General features: G+C 36.2%; 2 protein-coding genes across 3 annotated transcripts; one reads left to right on the top strand and one right to left on the bottom strand.

Moving 5' to 3' along the window:
- The first annotated feature begins 1,282 nt into the window (after positions 1-1,282).
- On the top strand, positions 1,283-4,568 carry tubd1 (tubulin, delta 1). 2 transcript variants are annotated; one of them, XM_056757218.1, is made up of 8 exons: positions 1,283-1,771; positions 1,848-1,995; positions 2,073-2,289; positions 2,413-2,644; positions 2,731-2,895; positions 2,988-3,128; positions 3,778-3,961; positions 4,061-4,568. In XM_056757218.1, exons 1-8 carry the CDS (start codon positions 1,621-1,623, stop codon positions 4,104-4,106), a joined length of 1,284 nt encoding a protein of 427 aa, XP_056613196.1. In that variant the 5' UTR covers positions 1,283-1,620; the 3' UTR covers positions 4,107-4,568. The 2 variants fall into 2 exon arrangements, with proteins under 2 accessions (XP_056613196.1, XP_056613195.1); XM_056757217.1 differs by having other exon boundaries at positions 1,301-1,771; positions 4,036-4,567.
- A 1,274-nt stretch (positions 4,569-5,842) lies between these two features.
- On the bottom strand, positions 5,843-20,373 carry vmp1 (vacuole membrane protein 1). Its single transcript, XM_056757541.1, has 12 exons — positions 20,275-20,373; positions 19,416-19,523; positions 18,960-19,092; positions 18,702-18,792; positions 18,182-18,292; positions 13,477-13,644; positions 11,983-12,114; positions 10,149-10,229; positions 9,715-9,831; positions 9,227-9,288; positions 6,800-6,902; positions 5,843-6,717 (listed from the first exon to the last, which is right to left on the bottom strand). Exons 2-12 carry the CDS (start codon positions 19,492-19,494, stop codon positions 6,574-6,576), a joined length of 1,221 nt encoding a protein of 406 aa, XP_056613519.1. The 5' UTR covers positions 19,495-19,523; positions 20,275-20,373; the 3' UTR covers positions 5,843-6,573.
- Positions 20,374-21,721: the final 1,348 nt, after the last annotated feature.

Here is a 21,721-nt window from a genome sequence, read left to right as displayed (position 1 = left end):
GGGAAAATACCGACGCCGCACTTGCATTCTCTCATCAATTTTGTAAATGTAAAAATATAGGAATAAGGAATAACAATTAAAACGATTATTATATATACACATATTATATTCATATTAATTTAATATTATTATAAGCTAATGTTTTTTTTTTGTATATTTAATTAATTATACTAACGTTACTCGTGTGGTATGGAAGCCCGTTTCCGCCAGGGTTGGGAATTTTTTTTAGAATTAGAAATTAGAAAAATTGAAATTTCGACTTAATAAGTCATAATAATGACTTAGTATCTCATAATAATGACTTAGTATCTCATAATAATGACTTGGTATCTCATAATAATGACTTGGTATCTCATAATAATGACTTAGTATCTCATAATAATGACTTGGTATCTCATAATAATGACTTAGTATCTCATAATAATGACTTAGTATCTCATAATAATGACTTGGTATCTCATAATAATGAGATACTAAGTCAAAATTTCGACTTAGAAAGTCATAACAATGACTAAGTATCTCATAATAATGACTTAGTGTCTCATAATAATGACTTAGTATCTCATAATAATGAGATACTAAGTCGAAATTTCGATTTACTAAGTCATAATAATGATTAAGTATCTCACTTAGTCAAAATTTCGACTTAGTAAGTCATAATAATGATTAAGTATAGTCGAAATTTCGACTTAGTAACTCACAATAATGACTCAGAATCTCATAATAATGACATACTATCTCATTATAATGAGATAGTAAGTCATTATTGTGAGTTACTAATTCAAAAAAAATCCCAACCCTGGCGGAAACGGGCTTCCATAGTGTTGTAAATAATAACTCTATAATAGACTTTTCAGCGGCAACAACAAAAACAAACATCATGTGGCCCAAACTTAACCGGTAGACCTCCCCAAAGAATCAATAACTGTTCAATTGTTTTAATGTATATGAATATACAGTATTATAATGAATATTTTACTGTATATCCATATAAATTAAAACAATTGAACAGTGATGAAAATAAACAGTGATGAAAATAAATGACATGTAAATTTAATTGTTATACTAAGCAAACACAGACCGGAAGTTAACGTGTGCTACGATCTTTTTTGAAATCTGTAAAAGAAACAAAATTGGTACCTGCGCGTTCTAAGCTGCATGAAAATTATTTTAAGATAATAAATACATAGTGCATAAATGGTACGTTACCCTGCAACCACTCAAAAGTGAGTTGGTGCTCCAGCTGCTGGTTGTCATATGTTTGTTATTCGAGCTCATATCCCATCATGCATCTGTTCCGCCGCTTTCAAACATTACCCGCATTCAGGACTACAGAGAGTACTTTTAATGAATGTGTTGGGGATCGACAACGTGAAAACAATATTATAAAAAGTGAAATAACGCTGTTTGGGTGGGGGGGGGGTTGTTATGGATCTCTAAACAGTACAGTGACATCCACTGACATTGTTACGCTACTTAAGGGAACGTTATACGTTGCTATAGCTACACTGCATTACATGCGTTTGTAGTTACATAGCGCTGTCACGACAATGTGGTTTCTAAATTCGTGTACTAAGTTTCACGTATCGATTGTTTAACGCGTACAGAGGTTGTGTCGATATGTCGATTGTAACCTTACAGGTGGGTCAGTGTGGGAATCAGATAGGACATGAGTTGTTTAGTGCTATAAGCGGTGATTGTAATGGACCGAACAGAAAGACGTACAGTGAGTGCAGCAATGAGAGATTCTTCCATGAGAGCCCAACAGGAGGTATGTAGGATCAATGTGTTTAAATTCTTTGTATTTGCATAATAAGTTTGTCCGTTCATATGTTTATGTTCTTCAGAACTGGTGGCTCGTTCAGTGCTTGTTGACATGGAGCCCAAGGTTATTGCTCAAACAATTTCCAAAGCCTGTAAATCTGGAAGATGGAGGTATGGAGCTGAAGCACATTTCTCCCAAAAGCAGGGTTCTGGAAACAACTGGGCTAACGGGTGAGCATGTCATCATTTCTTCGTTTTAGATGTGTTGTATAATGTTTGACAGGTGAGTTTATTCTACCTCTTTGAAGGTTCTGCGTGCATGGGCCACGTCACAAAGAGGTTGTCGAGGAGCTGGTACGGAGAGAGATCGAACGATGTGATCGGCTTGCGGGAATTTTCACCATGATGAGTGTAGCGGGGGGCACCGGTTCTGGTGTGGGTACCTACATTACTCAGTGTTTGAGGGATATGTACCCGCAATCCTTCATATTCAATCAGCTAACATGGCCGTATGGAGCTGGTGAGGTAAGGACCTGAAGATCATATGCGTTTTTCAGTGGCTGATGATCTCAAAATGGCCAAATATTCAAAAAAATGATGTACTTTTTGCTTAAATAATTATTCTATTCATGCTTTGTTGTTTTACAGGTGATCGTGCAAAACTACAACTCCGTGCTCACCCTGTCCCATCTCTACCAGCTCTCCGATGCTATTCTGGTTCATGAGAACGACACGGTACACAAAATCTGCAGCCGGCTGATGAACATCAAACACATCTCGATTACTGATGTTAATAAGGTGATCGCTCACCAGCTAGGAAGCGTACTTCAGCCTGCGTACACGGCTGATTCATCCAGCTATTACTGCAGAAACCCTATAGGTATGAATGAGTCACATCCCCTTTTTTGACCGTTCAGAGAGGGCAAAAACTGCACCCGTTTAACAGCGCTTGTCTGCTGCTTACAGGCGAACTACTGAGTTCCGTCGTGTGTCACCCTGAGTACAAACTGCTAAGCCTGTGTAACATTCCTCAGATGTCGAGCACCTCTTTGGCCTATAGTGCATTTAACTGGCCCGGCCTTCTCAAGCATTTACGTCAAATGCTGATCGCCAGTGCCAGGATGGAGGAAGGTGAGTGCTGTGATGAAATATGTCAATGTAATGTTAGAATGGGTCTCTTCTTGTGGCGAGAGCACTTCATGTTGCCTGACTGTTTCTTAAAGGAATCGATTGGACAGTAAGTGTGCCGTCAGCAGTCACATCTGGAGGAGAGAGCGGAAAAAACAGCAGACAGAAAAGTTTTAACATGTCGATTGCAAATCTCCTCATACTGAGGGGGAAAGATGTCTCTACTGCACAGACAGGCAAGTTACTCTCCAAATATTTTTGGTAAGATAGAACATACAGTCGATTGGTTATTTTAGCACAATAAACTCTTGACAGGGTTATCAGGAAGCGATCTTGATGTGTTCCTGCACCTTGGTTGGTAAAAAATTCTGTTATTAAAGTGATAGTTCACCCAAAAATGAAAATTCTGTCATCATTTACTCATCCACTTGTCATTTCAAACCTATGTTTCTTTCTTTCTTCCGCAGAACAGAAAAGAAGATATTTAGAAGAATGTTGTTAACCAGCACCCATTGACTTGCATTGGTTTTGTGTCCATACAATAGAAGTCAATGGGGGCCGGTGCTGTTTAGTTACCAACATTTTTCAATATATCCTCTATTGTGTTCTGCACAAAAAATGCCATACGGGTTTGAAATGACAAGAAGGTAAGTAAATAATGACAGAATTTCCTTTTTTGGGTTTATCATTTTACTTTACCAGTGTAGTTATAGGTATAAAAATACTAATTAAAAAACAATCTTGCATTGATGTAAATGTCTAATCTACCTGTATATTACCACACTTGACTACTACTTGTTACTATTTCTACCTAAATTAATTGTTTTTAGTTGAAAAAATATAAGCTTTGAATAAATAACTAACAAACAATTGACTTATCAACAGATGGTTTTAAGGATCCTGGATTATATGTGCCATGGTTTACAACAGGAAACAGTTTTAGCGCATGGAATTCCCCTGTGCCTTTCAATGGATATGAAAAGTCTGCCACTTTGGTCAGTAACGGTCAGTCACTTTTGAAACCGCTGGACAATATAGTCAGGAAAGCTTGGGACATGTTTGCGTCAAGGTGAGAAATACTGTAAATATAAATGTCAGTGTTTAGAATGTGCTTTGGGTTAAGAACGGTTCTTTTATCTGTAGGGCTTATCTTCACCAATACACAAAGTTTGGAATCTCAGAGGAGGATTTTCTCGACAGCTTCACTGCACTAGAACAGATCATCTCCAGCTACACACATCTTTGAAAGTGAAATAAGCATCACACCGTGCTGATTTCTGGAAAAGACGGATGTTATGTCATTGTGTCTTACCGGTCACTGGATAAATGTAATGTATGTTGAAAATGGACTAAACTTTATGTTCTTTTTGTTTTATTTAAAACTTCCAAAAATTTGAATTTAGAAAATATTTATACAGTTTTATGCCTGATAAAATAATTATGTGAATAACACATTTTTTTCTCGTGTTTACATTCTGCTTGTGATCTAGTTTTGTTTTAGCCAGATATACACATTCATTAATTTGACCTGCTGCTTACATGTATGCATTATTAATATATACTGTAGTAACTAATTTAAACAATGTGTTCGATTTATACGATCATACATTACAACTCAATTCAAAGACTGAGGCTAAACGAAACATCTGAAGAACCGGACCAAGTAACATACATCATAGGTTTTCAAACTGGAGTCTTGGGGCCTCCAGAAGGTTACTCTTTGGAAGAAAAAATAATGCAAGATTTATAAAAGTTTACCGGTTCATTTTCTAAATGTTTATCTCCTTTTTGCTACATGCATAGATTACAGAAAAGTTTATACTTGTATCGTCTCGCTATTGTCTCTTTTTTCGGACTCAAAGTAAGTTGCCAACTACTCAAGTCTGAAAATAGCTAAATTAATTATTTTAGGAGGCGTATGATTATTCCATCAGAAAAATGTAAATGGGTACATTTTAAAAACAGTCCAACTAAGTAAATAGGTCACACTTTATAATGGGGATCAATACCCGTACACTCTCACTGTATAAATGTAGTTTATATAAAAGTATTAAAGAAAGATGTTTTGAGGAAGTCATAAGACCTGCGCAACTTCTATGATTAAACGAAACAAAAAACTGCTAGATCATTTTTGGTCAAAACATAATCCTCATCACAGAGATAAGTTAATAGGTTCATCATGCTTTGGCCAAACTCCTTAAAGCATGCATAGCGGTGAAGTCAAATACTTGAAACAAATGAATGACATTAAAATAAAGAATGATTATCTACCAACAATTTTGATTTGAATATCCCAACAAATGAACCAAACGTCAATACAAAGAACCATTTGAATGAAGACTTAAGAACAAATTAGAGATTGTCTATAACTTTATTCAGTTCATCATTTTCGTTTGTATTTACATTTGCTCTGGGAACACACAAATGTACACTTTCATCTCTTGCACAAAATGTATACCTGTACAATTCAAGGGCGTGTATTAGCCCATAATTTCAGCCAGCCTATTAAACTGCTGTTGACATGTGACTGACAGCCAACACCAGTCTGATAAGCTACCTGACAGAATGGGAGACATCGATAGCCGTATGAGGATGGCACAAAAGAGACAGAGGTGCCACTTCGGAAACCAGTCTCTCATATGATACAGATCATAAATTTGCTTAATTTATATTTGCATACATTTGCAAATGCCAATAAAGATTACAGAACATTATCTTTACAATAAAATGCATTACAGTATAATCATACAACGTGAGAAATCATGTGTCCAAATCACAAATATCTGTAGCATTATTCAGGTTTAAGTTTTCATTTGTTGCCTTTTACGTACCTTCACTCTGGATGGTTTTCCTTCAACTTCCATTGTTCCTTGGTCCAAAAACACAGAACTAAACATTCATAATGGCTTTTTTAGACAACTCAAAGTAAAAGCAAAAATAACACCGCAGATGTATTAATCAATTTAATGTCAAACAGAAGTTACGCAACAATAGTTCTAAGAGAAATTATAGTTACAGCCCAAAGTAAGAAAAAGTGTGGATCACTTAATGGTTTTAGATCAAAAGTTGAAATGCGCTTAAAATGCAAGATCAGTTATTCATTTTCCTCGGGGTAAAAGTTACATCCACTAGTTGCAACATTTTGGTTTAGGTTCATCAGTAGAATAAACAACATGTGCACAAAGTCGAAACGAGTATTATTTACAAGATGTGCAAACTATTAGAAACCATGAATTGATATTGCTATCCTCTTAGAACAGTTAAAGAAATACAAAATGACATCATATTGATTAAAAAAACACTATCCCTGAAAAGTCCAATCACTCAACCGTCTCTGCCCATCCACACCTGTACGTTAGAAATTAAATAAATCAATCTATTGATTAAGAACTGTATTCACTTCAATGGAAGCATGACCTCCGATGTTGCATAAGACGTTGCAACAAATATGACTCCACACAGCCTAATTAGCTAGACTGCTTTGTTTCTGTAAAGATCGAAATTCTCTAACGTTAAATCTGATTTTAAATAGCGAGCACGCTACAGACAAATGAAAAAACATCACAGAACTAAAATGGAACTTAAAAAACATACAGGAGCACGCATAAAGCTTAGTGCTAGTTAGCTTGAATATTTTGTTCGTTCCGAAATGAAAGCATGAGATGTTTTTGCGTGAGTCCGTCATTTCGTTTTTTCCTCCGAGTACTTCTTCTGCTGGAGGCGCTTGGCATAGCTCTGTGCCATGGAATTAACGATGGACAATATAAAATAGAACACCATGACAAGCACCACTTTCTCAAAGACCCACGAAAGCCAGCTTTCACCCTGCACAGAGAAAACACACGGAAATCGGATTATAACATCAACTGCAGTAAATCTTAGAGAAGTTTGATGGGTCAATGCTTACCGCTGCACTGCTGTCGCCCGCTGGGTTATGAAGCTTGGCTCTCTGAGCCTCCAAGTACTCGCTAAAAGGTTTCTGAAGAGATGCTCCGACTCCAGGTATAGCACTGTTCAGACCAAAGACAAGACATTTATGTGATTAGCAAAGACTTACCGCTCGGCCCCAAAAACGACACAAGAGCTCTCTCCAAGTGAACATTCCAGCAAAGGTGCTACAATAGACTGAAGCATGAGCTCCCTGAACCCTCCCTTATATCACTGAGGCTTCTGTAGGAACTGGTGTAAACCAATTAATGAGGAAGTGACTCAATATTGTGTCATCACTGCAATGTAAGAAGAACCGCCCAGATTCGGGTGGGTGTGAATGTCAGTAAAGCAGAATCATCTAGTAGCATGAATGATGAGATTTTGGCCCCATGCTTCTTTGGAATTCAGGGGGCAATAGTCATATCTAATTTTGAAAGAAACAACAATGCAGAGTCTGAACATTACCACTCTTTGTGTGCGTTACATGATGGCGGATGATAACTCATTTCACTAACCCACAAAGGGAACACCAACCGACTAAGAACCTGAATGAGAACCTCAGGTTTGAGTAACATATCAAAGCATGTGATTTTTAGTCCTGAAGTGAATTGATGCATCGCATTCAATGATGAAGAGTTTCATTATTTCTCTTAAGCGGTGTTTAAAATTCCAAGATGGAGACCACATCTCTAGTTTTGAGTCACTCAAATCATGTAAGTCTGCAACCCCCACTAGATAGACAGACATCACCATAAATGGTGAGGGTTTCTAGGCTTACTAATAGGTGGACTTAGCATGTGGTACAGATACAGAAAGTTAGTAACACTAAACCCTAAATAATAACAAAAAATTTGTAAATGTTTGGTTATGAACATGAACTAAGATTAAGAAATGATGTGGTTGTATTTGTTAACATTAGTCAATGCATAGCTAACATGTATTAACAATACGAATACAGTATTTCTTAATCCTAGTTCATGTTCATTTCTGCATTTACTAATACATTTTCAAAATCAAACATTGTGTCTGTTAACATTAGTTAATGTACCATGAACTAAGATTAATAAATGCTGAAAAACTACATTGCTAACTGTTAGCTAATGTTAACAAATACAACCTTATTGTAAAGTGTTACCAGAAATGTGACTAGTCAGAGAAAATATTATCCGGGCTGTTTAGGAAATTTTTGCACCGCGGCATAATTTTAAGGACGTCAGTAAAATACCAACATTTCTAACTTCTAAAAGTTCTCATGAAAAGCCACCGGAACAAATTTTTCTGTACTAAAAAACAGGCTTCAATGCTGGGGCTTCAAAGACTGTATAAAATATTTATTTTATTTTTATTTTTTTGGGTGAAATATGACCTTAACTTAATTTTTATGAGTTTCAGCCGCTAGCCCACAGCAGTATAGAGGAACAGAAGCTATAGATGATTCAGACTAAACAATGACAAGAATGTCTGTGAAGCGGCATTGAAAGCATTGAAAGGAGCTTCCCACAGTTCACCAAAGAGTTCAATGGACTCTGTTAGATCCTTTTTCAATTTCCTCTTGTGAACACATTTACACTTGCCATTAAAATGTTACATTTCATTTCACTTTTTCTTGGATTTTTTTATAGGTCATTAAAGCTTGCATCTTTAAAAGCATAATCCATATACTGGAAACACTTTACAATGAGTTTTTTTTGTTATATTACAAAATAAAATAACTAACATGAATTAACGATGGGAAATGTCCTTATTTAGCATTTATTATTCGGTGTTAACAGTTATTGACAATACAGTTCTTCATGTTAGTTCATGGAGCATTAAACAAATGTTAACAGTCACAACTTTTGATTTTAAAAATGTATTAGTTAATGCTGAAATTAACATGAACTAAGATTAAGAAATGCCGTAGAAGTATTCGTTAGTAGAAGTTTTGTTATTAGTTAATGTTATTATTAGTTCATTTTAGCTAATCCAATATCTGTTTTGCCCTTCAAAGGATAATTCGAGAAATAACTTTTAACATAAATGACAGAATTATATTTAATTTTAATTGCAATTAATAAAAACAAATACACAAAACCAAATCCTGACTGAGGTTGTCATAAACATTTAACTGTTGAAAGGAATAAAAAAATCATACATTATGTATTTTTCGTAGCTACCTTATAAAGGAATGCATTTTATTCATTCAAGCATGTTATGGGCAAGTCAACTGCTGAGGGATTCCTATGATTAGTAACTAAACATGTTTGTTCTTGTTTGAAGTTTGAAAGTCATCACCTCATTCAAGCCATCAAGATCCAAAGAGCAAAATGTCATCTTAATGTGCGAAGCCACTGTTAACTCATAACTTATATCTGTTTCTAATTGTTCACAGTCGCGTCCACCTCATGAAAGATTAAATACTCACCCGATCAGAGAAACCATCTGCTCCACTATGTGCCTGCTGAATGTTATGATAACAAACAGTTTCTGTTGAAAAGAAAAATGGTCAGACAATGAATCAACAGCGTTTCTCCCATAGCACTGGTCTCATGCAGCAATTCTGATGTGATTTCATGTGGGGGGCCTATTAGACAGACAATAACCCCCGAGGAGACATGTGACACCAGCTGAGATCACTGGTCATGATGTGTCAGGTTTGATCATTTGGTTGAAATAAACAGCTCTACAGACATCAGATGTACTGCTGTCTACAATCTGCTGAGTCAACACTCAAAACTGAACAAAGGAGCTTCACACAGAGGTGTGTCTTTGATGACTTCATAGCACTGGCTCAAACACAGCTGCATTTGAACATTACATCTTATGACGCGCACGAATCATTTGAGTATACAGCAATGTGTTTGATTTTCAAACTCTTACATTACACATAAAGCAAACAGCCTATCTTTATACCTGAATGTGCATCTTAATAACAGCCTTCCCGATGAGAGTTGCACCGAAGAAGGTCCAAAAGGGAATCAGGAAATGACCACAAGTGATTCCGGCCAGGTCAAACAGGGGATTTGGGATCTGAGAAGATGAAGAATATAAATTAATGGCAGAAGATTCTCATTAGTGTCTAAAACGCTTTACATTACCTGCAATTCAATATATGTAAAGTCATTTTAAAACTACATTTCTAAAATCAATAAAGGCCTGTGTTGTAACAAAGAAATAGATTGTTTCTATGGTTATAATAGTTGAACATTTGAGGGCCTTTTTTTGCATACCAGCTGTCTATACACATATGACATTGTATAAGTTATTGTAAGGCACTTAAAGTGTGTAAAATTTAAACTATTACTTCTGTGTAAATAAGAGAGGAAAGCATTGAGAATTGTACTCACTGAGGCGCAGGCGAGAATTCCAAAAAATCCCACATTTTGGACCATATTTTGCACTGCCAGTTTTGCTCTTGATGCGAAATCCTGCAATTTTTTTTACAACTTTTAGTTTAAAGAAAATTAAAAGGAGCATATCTGATTTTTTTTAGAACTAAGCAATTCCAGCATTATGGATGTGACATTTTTAGTCAAAACTTGAAATAGATTTTCATAGAATGTATTTATTATCAATATATTGAATAATCAGTGTATATTTTACTAAACCCCTTTACTAAAGTCCAGACATTAGAAAAATATAATGTACAAGTTTTCTATTTTATAAGAAATAAATAAATTATGCGTTATGGATGTGACAAAATATGGCAAATTTTGGAGAGACAACATATTTTATTGGATTTCTTTGAATTAAAATGTGTAAACCGGAAGTGATTATACCCAATAAATGTAGAAGGGACAGCACTTTATAAAACATAAAAATTGTTACTATATTACTATCATTACAATTCATGAGTTCGCCCTCACAGATAAACAGCTCCGTTATAGGGATAAATTGGTAAAGCATGGGTATGCATGTTATGCGTATTGGCGTGTTGTGCAGGGAGTGGGCTCCGAGCCCACCGGATCTATCCGAACCCGGAGGACTCTACCCTGGTCAGGGCAAGTGCGCCGGGCTCGGAACCGGCTCGAGCCCAGAACACCCCCCCCCCCGAGGGTCCAGCTGGACTGAGGAAATAAGAGGAGCCGGGGTGGAGAAGGGATGTTTATCTGGCGAGAAGCATCAGGTAAGACTGCTTGTCTATTTGTAGTAGAGCTTGCTTGAGCTGATAGGGTAGGTGCTGTGATTGCTAATGATGTACCAGCCGAGATGGTTGTGCAGAGATTGCATGCTCGGCTGATAGGTATTTGCTGTCGATTGAACGCCGTGCTGATTATATGCTTAGGTTCCTCCCGAACTTTGTTAATAAAACATCATCTACTATACTATATTTAAATTTTATGTGCCCGTTTATGAGGAATACGGACCGTTATGAATGTAACATTTCACTTACCAAACAATGCTTTAAACCACAAAAAAAAATGTTTTAAAGACCTCAGATGGGTATTTAAACCCCCAAATGTTAACATCTAAACTATCAGTATGGGAAGCCATTGGTAACAACGTGATTTTGTTCATCTTAAGGTTGACATTTGCCTGGAATTGCAAAGAATAAACAGTCTTTGTGAAATATTTTTCATTGCAATTTTTTTAAATCACTGAAACTATTTTGAGCAGCAACACCAGTGAAACTGAAAATACATACTTAAGTGAAGTCATAAAATAACTGTTCTCACATAATCTGAAGCAAAAGCCTGATTCAAAATTTTAAGGTGACCGTTTCCTGATTCATCGCAGGACTTCAAGGAGCAATATACCATCATAAGACCCCTGTTAAAAGTCTTTGTGTAAAACCCAGTCCATGTGGGGTCCACTTAGACACCGAGAGGCTGTGATTAAAGAGAAGCTCTCCTCTGAGTCACCCGCTGTTCAAAGGTTTTACTGGAAGTTAATGGAGAGCCCTTCCAAGAAATCATGTGACCTGTATAAGTGAACCACAATAGCGGGAGCTCATGGGAACGGGACACTTCGCTCTAACAGGATATAGTATCTGTTGCATCATGGGTGGGCATCAATGTCACATTTAAGTCAAGTCATGACCACCGGAAGACAAATGGTTGGAGTAAACCTCTGATGATAATCAAAGAAACCTGCTGTATGCAGGAATTACTGCACGACATCTAATCAAGGTGAGACATTTTGGACATATGGGTCTAATATATGTAGAGATGAAATCCAGACCTGTGCGCTTTGTGCCTGCTCCAGCATCTCCTCAAATTCCTCATAATCTTCATCATCGGGATCCGCACCGGACAGCCGAGCCGCTCGTGCCATGAAGTAAGGAGGCAGCTCTCCGATAGCTGTCCCTGCGCCCTGCCGACAACATCACAGTATGAGCTTAACTGAGTCAACTTAAAGCTTCCATGTTTCCTTTGAAAGTCTCCATAATTAACAAATAAAGCAAAAGGATTCATTCAATGGAGAGCAGCTTTTGGTTGATTAAAACGGGCTATCACAGTAGGCTTTGTGTTGTATTGCAGATATTTGAATTTGTATGATAAAACGATGTAAGAGGAGCGGGATGAAATTGTAGGTGAGCGGGGAGCGGAATTGAATACGACTTTAGGGTTGACAGAATTGACATGGAGTTTCGTATTGATAGTTTAAAAAATGTAAACTTAAATTAAATAGAGAAGTTAATTGATTAGCAGCTTCATGGGAAACTAAAGTACACTTTTTTAAGCCTAAGTGGGTGACATCATATCCTTTTGCCCACATTCAGTGTGGGGTCAAATATGCTTTTGTATTTTTAATTCTTGGTAAGTGCATCCCTTGTGAACGGGAGACTGCATTCATTCATTTATTTATTTATTTATTTAGAAATTAGATGTTATTTATTAGAATGAACTTACTCGTTGTATAAATACCATGCACTGTGCTGTGTTTTAACTTTTCTGTTTTTCCTGTTTGCCCTTGTAAAGCTGCTTTGAAACAATACACATTGTGAAAAGCGCTATATAAATAAACTTGAATTGAATTGAATCTATTTAATACATTCTTGAAAAAACCGGGCTCTATATTAAAGTCTTTAGTACAAGTCTGTTGAATGCCATTACAGATTTTTTTCTACTGACGTCCAACCTTCAACCCAAACAGTTTGATTTTCACATTAGATGTGTTCATTATGAGGTCAAATATGCTTTCCTGTGGCTCAGTGCCTAGAGTATGGCACTAGCAATTCCAAGTTCATGGGTTCGATCCCTATGGATTGCACATCGTCAGAAAAAATCATCAAATACAATACAATGCAAGTCACTTTGGATAAAAGCGTCTGCCAAATGTGATAGAAAAGGGTTGGTTCTTCCAGAAATGAAAATTCTGTCATCATTTAATCATCCTTTTGTCTTTTTTAAACCTGTATGAATTTCTTTCTTCCCCAGAACACAAAAGAAGATATATTTCAGAATGCTGGTAACCAAACAACTTTGACACCCATTGACTTCCACTGTATGGACACAAAATCAATGCAAGTCAATGGGTGCCACAGTCGTTCGTTTACCAACACTCTTCAAAATATCTTTGTGTTCAGCAGAGGAAAGTCGTACAGGTTTGAATGTCAAGAGGGGGAGTAAATGATGACAGAAATGTGCTTTTCAGAGGAGCTATCCCTTTAAAGTTAGCAATTTATACAGAACATATGAAATATCCAGTAGAATGTGATGTGAAAACACGTACCCACATGCAGGCCTCCAGGCGAACCTTCGACATGATGGTCCACAGTGTGATGCTCTCCTGTAGGGCCTCATCCTCTGGGCACACTATCTGAGCCGGGTACGGTGGCTCAGGGAAGTTCACAGAACCGCATTCATATGCAGCCAGAGTGACAGAAGCTATGTGTGGACCCTGGAGAAAAATTAGTTGGGTAAGTCTTCTTTGACATGCCAAAATTGCATTTATGTTTACAGATGCATAGAACAGAGCACAACACACACACAGTCAACTGTTTCAGTGCCAACAGTTTCCTATTTATTTAGAGTATTCATTTTGACTAAAGAAAAAATATTGGCACTGAAACAGTGGATTGTCTCCTTTGTGAACCTTTTGACCGGTGGTGTATATCATTACTTCAAAGCAAAACTTATATTAGATCCGTCAAAAAATAGTCTGTCAAAAAATATTGTGGTTAAGTCATCAAAAAGTACAAGAAAAAAATCAACTGGATTTTTACTTCCGGAACTCAACTATTGTGATCTGTTCTTCCTTTTTGTGAACATCACATGACGCTGCTTCGTGCTTTTCTCAGACCAGTTCCTCATGAACAAACCATTTTATATAAGCAAAGCATTGAAAACCGTTCGTAGGAGTTCTATTCATGTAAATGTACTGGTGCAAAGCAAAACGCTTCTGACCTCAATGCAACGCAATGGAAGACCACAACACCTACTAAATGACAATTCAATTGCTTAGTGAACGCATGGAGTCGTGTCACTGATGTCATTCTTTCCCAGGGATAGCTCTACGTGTGGGAGAATCTATGTGGGAGAGGAGAGTGGTCAATATTCCATGTCTAACAGTTTCAACCTCTGATTAACCTTCCATGACTCGGATGGTACCATTTAGTGGCCGGCTCCAGTCAAAACAACCTTAATCAAACAGGAAATACATTTCCTAATGATACAACATCTGGGAAAAAGACTTTGATTTTGCAACTGTGAAATAGATTTTACAATAGAAGTTTTCCAAACCTTTTCTCTCACAATTTTCTTCGCTAATACATTTCTACATTTTAATGGTAGGATAAGGTTACACATGGAAATAATAGATACTCTGCTGACTGTCGGGATCTTTATAGTCTGATGTCAGCCATTACACGTTAGTCATGCTCAGAGAAATGATCTCATGATGGTTTCACCGCAAACACTAAGCAGAGCCTTCTACATCAATCATTTGATTTGGTTACACGCTGCAATTGATTGTATTTCTCTTTCCCAGGCACTGTAACATGACACGGCCAAGTTGCTTTCTACCCAAATGAACACTCATTGCTTTAAAGGGGTCATGTGGCACGAATACATGTTTTCTGTGTCTTTGGTGTGTTATAAGTTACCGCACAAATGTATACGCAAGTAAGGTGGGTCTACCTTTCAGCACAATTGCTTTGGAACCTGATGTTCCAAATAAGTAAACAAGCGATACATTTCCGTCACAAGTGTGCAGTATTCGACCAATCACTACCTACTGGTTAACTGGCCAATAACAGCACATCTCGCTTTTCAGAGCGATTGGGCTTCATAAAACATCTGTGTGTTTCAGAGATGCGGGGCAAAGAGGAGATAAAAACATGCACGGTATGTGGAAAATACAGCATTTTTTTTAATACTAAATCGTGTATACACTTTGCTTTTATGGCTCCACCTATCACTTGTTTTAGTAATTGAGTATTCTACTGATTTTTTCATCGATTAATCAGGTATTCCGACAATAAATATCATTTCTTTATTAAAGAGCAATACTACATAAACAAGAGAAAATAAAAAAGATCTCTTAAAATGAACAACTAATTTGTTTCCTTTTTAGAAGAAAATAAAAATATTGCTGAAATTGCATCAATTAATATCTGTGAAAAGTTAACCCATTTAATACATTACATTGCCCTATTACATTAAAAATGCAATACAATACAAATGTATAAATAAGAAACATTTAATGCATTATGCATAAGCTGTTTTTTATTAGTTTCTTTAATTACTTTTAGTATCTTTTTTATAATTAAATAGTCATATTTTTGTCCACATAAAATACAGAGTTAACCAGCCTTTTATTATGGAAGGTTGGAGCACAGCGCTTATTTTTTTATAAGTCTATTTCTTCACTCAAGCAATAAAATGTTTGTGAAATAAACTCTCAGAGCAACTCTGGAGATGAATTCCATGTCCTCATAAAGCGCAGACAAATTCATGAGCATCACTTGTTTAGCACGTTAAACTGTGCAGTTCATTCACTCAGACACGCAGCCAGATGTTGTAAATAACAGGATTTGCCATCCACTAGTCATGTACTTTTATGGACTCAATGCAGTCGGAAAAGAAGTTTCATACCCAAAATAGACTATAACTAAGTGAAATAGCAGTTCACCATATCAATAAGCTATAACTTATACCAGCATGAGAAATACGTGTGAGCGTGTTAACATATAAAAATTGCTGTGAGACTTATGAGCCCAGTAACATGTATGTATAGTGGGCTTTGCGTTAGTAATAACGGTCCGTGGGGAAACACAGTGCTCTGTGTGTACTGTAGTTAAATGGATTAAACAAAGCTTTGACGCAACAAAAATGATTTTTTTATTCGGATAACTAAAGGAATCGTTTCAGCTCTAATTGCATAACATCGAAAAAACAAACTATAATATTTATTTAAGCATTCTCATATGACCCCTTTAAGATGAGAACATTGCAAATTATACATGCAATGTCTCTTTAAATTTTGTTTAAGAATAACTAAAGCATATGAATTTACATTTCTCTTGTTTTTTGTAGCAGTTTGTTGCCTATTTATAGAACAGCAGAGATTTCCCTAACTGACGAAACATTGTGTGCATCTGCACTTTCACATCCCGTTGTGTCACAATACTGACCATGGACCCACAATCTGAGCACAAGCAGAGTGTACATCAACGGGGTGTGACTTCACCGCAGCGGGTGGAAGTGGACACTTCTGGCCACCGTCTACCAGTTTGACTTGAGTCAGTGGAAACTGGTTAAAGGTTCTGATTACAAGATGATCAGTGGAACAGAAGACGTTGAGAGCCGGAGAGAGGCATGTGTTCACACTATCACGCTATTAATAAACTTGTGGAACAAAGAAGACGTCCACTCTTCCCTTATGACTGAAGGCCCCACATGGACCTCTGACCTTTAAACGAAGGAAATACCCAACTACTCTAACTGCAAACCTATTGGCTAACGTATAAAACTTCATAACATTAACATAACTTTTGTATGTTTATGTATCATAATAGGTATCGATAACGCCTATTAAACCACCTGACGCGTCACTGACAAAGAGTAAAAAGTTAATAACATGTTAATTTCATTGTGTTCTAATAAATTCAAAGCATTATGTATTACTATGTGTACCCTAAAATATTTAAGGGCGGTTTCCCGGACAGGGGTTAGCCTAAACCAGGACTAGTTCTTCGCTAAAATTAGCATATTGAAGGCGTTTTTAAAAACATCGTTTACGGACAAGCATTACTTTGTGCATCTTGAGAAAAAACAAACGCACTGATATATTTTAAGATATGCAAGTGCAAGATGTTTTCGCTCAAGACGGCAACCAACATTCTAATTAGTCTGGGACTAGGCTTAAGCCTTGTCCGGGAAACCGCCCCTTAGAGGTTCAAAGGAATAGTTCATCCAAAAATAACAATTGTGTCATCATTTACTCACCCTCGAGTTCCAAATCTGTATACGTGTCTTTGTTCTGCAAAACACTAAGGAAGATATTTGGAAGAAATATTTTTACCAACTCATCCCCCATTGACTACCATATAATTCATTTTCCCTATTATGGTAGTCAATGGTGGCCAAGAATTGTTTGGATACAAGTATTCTCACAAATATCTTTCTCTGTTCATCAGAACAAAGACATTTTTAATGATTTGAAAAACTTGAAAGTGAGTACATTAAAGAAGTAGTTCACTTTAAAATAAGACCCCACTGACCTTCCATAGTAGGAATAACAATCACTATGGAAAGTCAATGGGGCCTTATTTTGAAATGAACTACTCCTTAAGATAGACTTTTCATTTTTAGGTTAACTGTTCCCCTGTGTGGAAATCAAGTTGTTTGTGTTGTTTACATGTTAATGTGGTAATTTGAATATGCTTTAAGACAAACCATGTGCTAATTTATCATTTTAAACCGTTTCTTTATCAAACTGCCGAGTGTGATTGAGTGGAGGTGGGACTAATTTGCATAAACTTAATGAAGCTAAAATGTAGGGTTACATTCGAGATTATTTAAGGCAGGAAAAAAAACATTTTTACATAACAAAAAAAGTTGAAATATGTAATTCCACAGGAGAACTTGAAGCCACACTTAAATTGCGCTACATTATATAAAATAAAGTAAAATATATATATATATATATATATATATATATATATATATATATATATATATATATATATATATATAAAATGTAAAATAATAACAAAATATATATATTTTTTAATTATTCAAATACAGGAAGAGCCATAAAAAAATCTTTGTCACTTCAACAATGAACACTTCCACATATATGGAGGCGCTGTCTATCAAAATAACATCTATAGATATTGAAAGAAACAGTATATGCTTATGCAAAGAAACTGTCACATTATCAACGTTGCACCATAGTGTTTTTTAGGGTCTTAGCCCAAGGTAAAAATTCTCACCAGGTACAGAAGGAATGTATGAAGTCCAGTACCAAGACCAACCGAAGACAAAATACCCAGGCCTACCCAGTAGGCACACCACAGTAACTTCTTTTCCAGGTGTTGAATATACTATAAACAAAAGACACAAATATTAATAAATATCATTGCGTTTAACACTAAGCAAACAGAGGTCTAGGAGAGAATAATCAGTAACATTCTAAATTTCATAAATTTGACACTAGACAACAAAACCAGCTCTTATGGGTCAATTTCTTGAAATTGAGATTTTTACATAATGTGAAAGCTGAAAAATAAAACTTTCTACCGATGTATGGGTAGTTACGATATGACAAAAATTTTACAAAATTTACAAAATATCTCCATGGAACATGATCTCTACTTAATATCCGAATGATTTTTGCCATTAAAGATCTAGAATTTTGACCCTTACAATGTATTTTTGGCTTTTACCTAAAATGTTACTGTGCTACTTAAGACTGGTTTTGTGATCCAGGGTCACAAATGTACTTTGGCTCACCGTCTGATGTGCTCCCTCTATTGAGTAAGACATTGCTAAAAGTGAAAAAAGGACTAGGGTCAAAAATACCACAACTCTTCTCCTCCAAAGCCTGTAAAACACACAAGAACAAATACAGTGGTATGAAAACCCTTCCCAGCACAGCTATAACCAATTCAGTGAATATTCAAACTAGGGACAGTTTATTCAAATAGTGTTTTCAAGATTGGATAACACATCATATGTTAGGAGTGATACAACAGAAGTTTGACTGCTTACTTCCACGTCCATTCTTTTAGGGTAATGAGGGTTTCTAGGAAGAAATACTGTAGTGTAATAAAGGGCCGCTTCCATAGCACTACAGAGAGACGCTCTTCTCTGTCCTGTTGTTTTCTCTCTCTCAACGATGAATCTGTGGATACAATGGAAATTATAAACAACATATGACTTGTTGATGCTTTCTTTTGTCTTAATTCCAAAAGAGAAAGTGCAAAAAAATACATAACCTTTAAAAACAACAATGATCAAATATTGTAAACATGTTTTGTATATGAATCACGCTTTATACTGGGACTGCCCAAACAAGAAATGAAAATCATGATGGTGACACAACAGCAGATCAGACGGCCAGGTGTGTTTATTTCAGCTGAATATTTTATCTCTGGAGTTGACCCTTGATCAGTTCAAACAGCTGCTGGCCAGGACACAATTGATTAGATCATCATCTTAACAAACCTATGGAACTGCCATTCTGCTTGTCTTTAGATCCCAGTCTCTTCTGTGGCTGTTCACACTCTGCTCCATTTGCAGCCATCTCCCTCAACTGTTTACAGATTCAGACACCTGCAGCACCAAAACAAGTAAAACAAGCTTTGTGATGACACGGGCATAGAAAAGTCATCGTTTAAAGGAGGATTAAAGGAGGACACAGAAACACTAAGTTTAGAAAGATATACAAAGTGAAGGAAGGCCGAGGAAATGTTCAGAATTTAATACTGTCTTTTACCCAAAACTAGCTGTTTTTATTATTACAATCGGAATAAACAAGAAACTGGGAGAGAATATTGACATTTATATTCTGAAGATACAATTTACAGAAAGTGACGCAAGACCCCGTAACAGAGATCACTTTACGCGCCTTACATACCAGTGACAGTGAAAGAGGGACATGATGCGAATGCCAAGACAACTATTAAGAAGATACATTTAGTTAATGGCTTTAAAAAGGACTTTAACCTCCTGAATGGACTGAAGAAGGAAAGACCTTTAAACACTCAAGCTAACCCAAATAAACCAGAACTCTAAATTGATCTACAGGGATTATATATAGGCTGTTTTTTCGATTACGGAAAAGAAAATGATCATTTAAAGCTAACTCTTCACTAACAGACAACCTTTAAATCGAACAGTCCATGTGGGTGATGAACCGGCGAGAATTAGCGGTCTATGTTAGCTTTGAGCTCCCACTCACTGTTAACATGTGATTTGAGTGACATCATCGAAACACAGTAATATTTATACACCGTAAAATTACATTTCGTGTTAAGAACTAACACGGGGTGTAATGGTGAAACGCGAAAGGACACAGTCATACCTGCAGACACACTTCTATCCTGACAGCAGCAACAAGACACAGCGACCACAGGAAATGACTCATGCTGAGCTACAAAGGGCTTTAACTAACCGCTCCAACAGGAATCCAACATAAAAGTCCCATTTAAACGTATGATATTGTAGTTTGCCATGCAGACCTTTCTTTTAATTTTATACTAGATAGGAACTTTTATAGTATTATCATTAATACATTGAAAAGGACCCTTATAATCCAACATATTAGGATAATTTATTATACACTACAAGGTAAAGTTTTGGAAAAATAATTTATTAATTTCAAAAATCGTATTATCTTAAAATGTAAGTTTAAATGTTAAAAATTACTTTTGTCATTCTAAGTAAGGGGTGGCTACTTTAGCATAATTCCCACAGTTACAGTCGTGCTACTCCATATTAATCTAAACGATGGAAAAGTATAAATAAAGAAAGAATAACGTTTTTAATGTTGACTGTTGTAAAACACGCAACGATGTGTTTTGAGCATCATTTTCAAAAGCCGTCTGTGTCCCCGGTTAATTGCTACAGCTTATTTTGGCAAATATATAAAAGCATTTAAATCTCAAAATGATTTAAGTATTTTTCACAAGTCGGGTCTTTTATTTTGTTAACTACGCTTCCGGTACCCGTAAACTAAATCACAATGTCTTTATTCACACTCGTTTTAAGAGCACTATCAAATAACCCCCATAGGAACTACACAAAGTTCATGCCCTTCTTAACCTTACCAATAGTAAACGTGTAAAATAAATCAGTTGTTTAATTCTACAGGCTGTCGTTTTATACAAAAAAATGGAAAATATCAATATCATGAAAAAGGTTAATATTTTTTGTCATTTATTTCATAAAGTGAAACCCACATATTATATAGATTTATAACACATAAAGATAAATATTTCAAGCCTTTGTTTCTTGAAATTTTTACGATTTTGGGTACAGACAATGCAAACCCAAGATTCAGTGTCTCGGAAAATCAGAATATTACATAAGATAATACAAAAATGATATATTAAACAGAAATGTCAGGCTTTTGAAAAGTATGTTTATTTCTATGCACTCAATATTTGGTTGGGCCTCCTTTTTTCATGAATTAATGCATTACTGAATTACTACATACTGTGGCACTGCTCAGGTGTAATGGAAGCCCAGGTTGCATTGATAGCGGCCTTCAGGTCATCTGCATTGTTTGGTCTGGTGTCTCTCATCTCCAACTTGACAATAACCCATAGATTTGTGTGTGGACAGGTGCCAAGTCCTGCTGGAAAATGAAATCAGCATCTCCGTAAAGCTTGTCAGCAGAAGGAAGCATGAAGTGCTCTAAAATTTCATGGTAGAGAGCTACATTGACTGTGAACTTCCGAAAACTCCCAAAGGTACCAAAAGTTGGTTCAATGACCATGGTGGCACTGTGCTTAATTGGCCATCAAACC

This window comes from Triplophysa dalaica, chromosome 9 (assembly GCF_015846415.1).
Source record: "Triplophysa dalaica isolate WHDGS20190420 chromosome 9, ASM1584641v1, whole genome shotgun sequence".
Lineage (NCBI taxonomy): Eukaryota > Metazoa > Chordata > Actinopteri > Cypriniformes > Nemacheilidae > Triplophysa > Triplophysa dalaica.
This window is presented reverse-complemented; position numbering and strand designations above follow the sequence as displayed.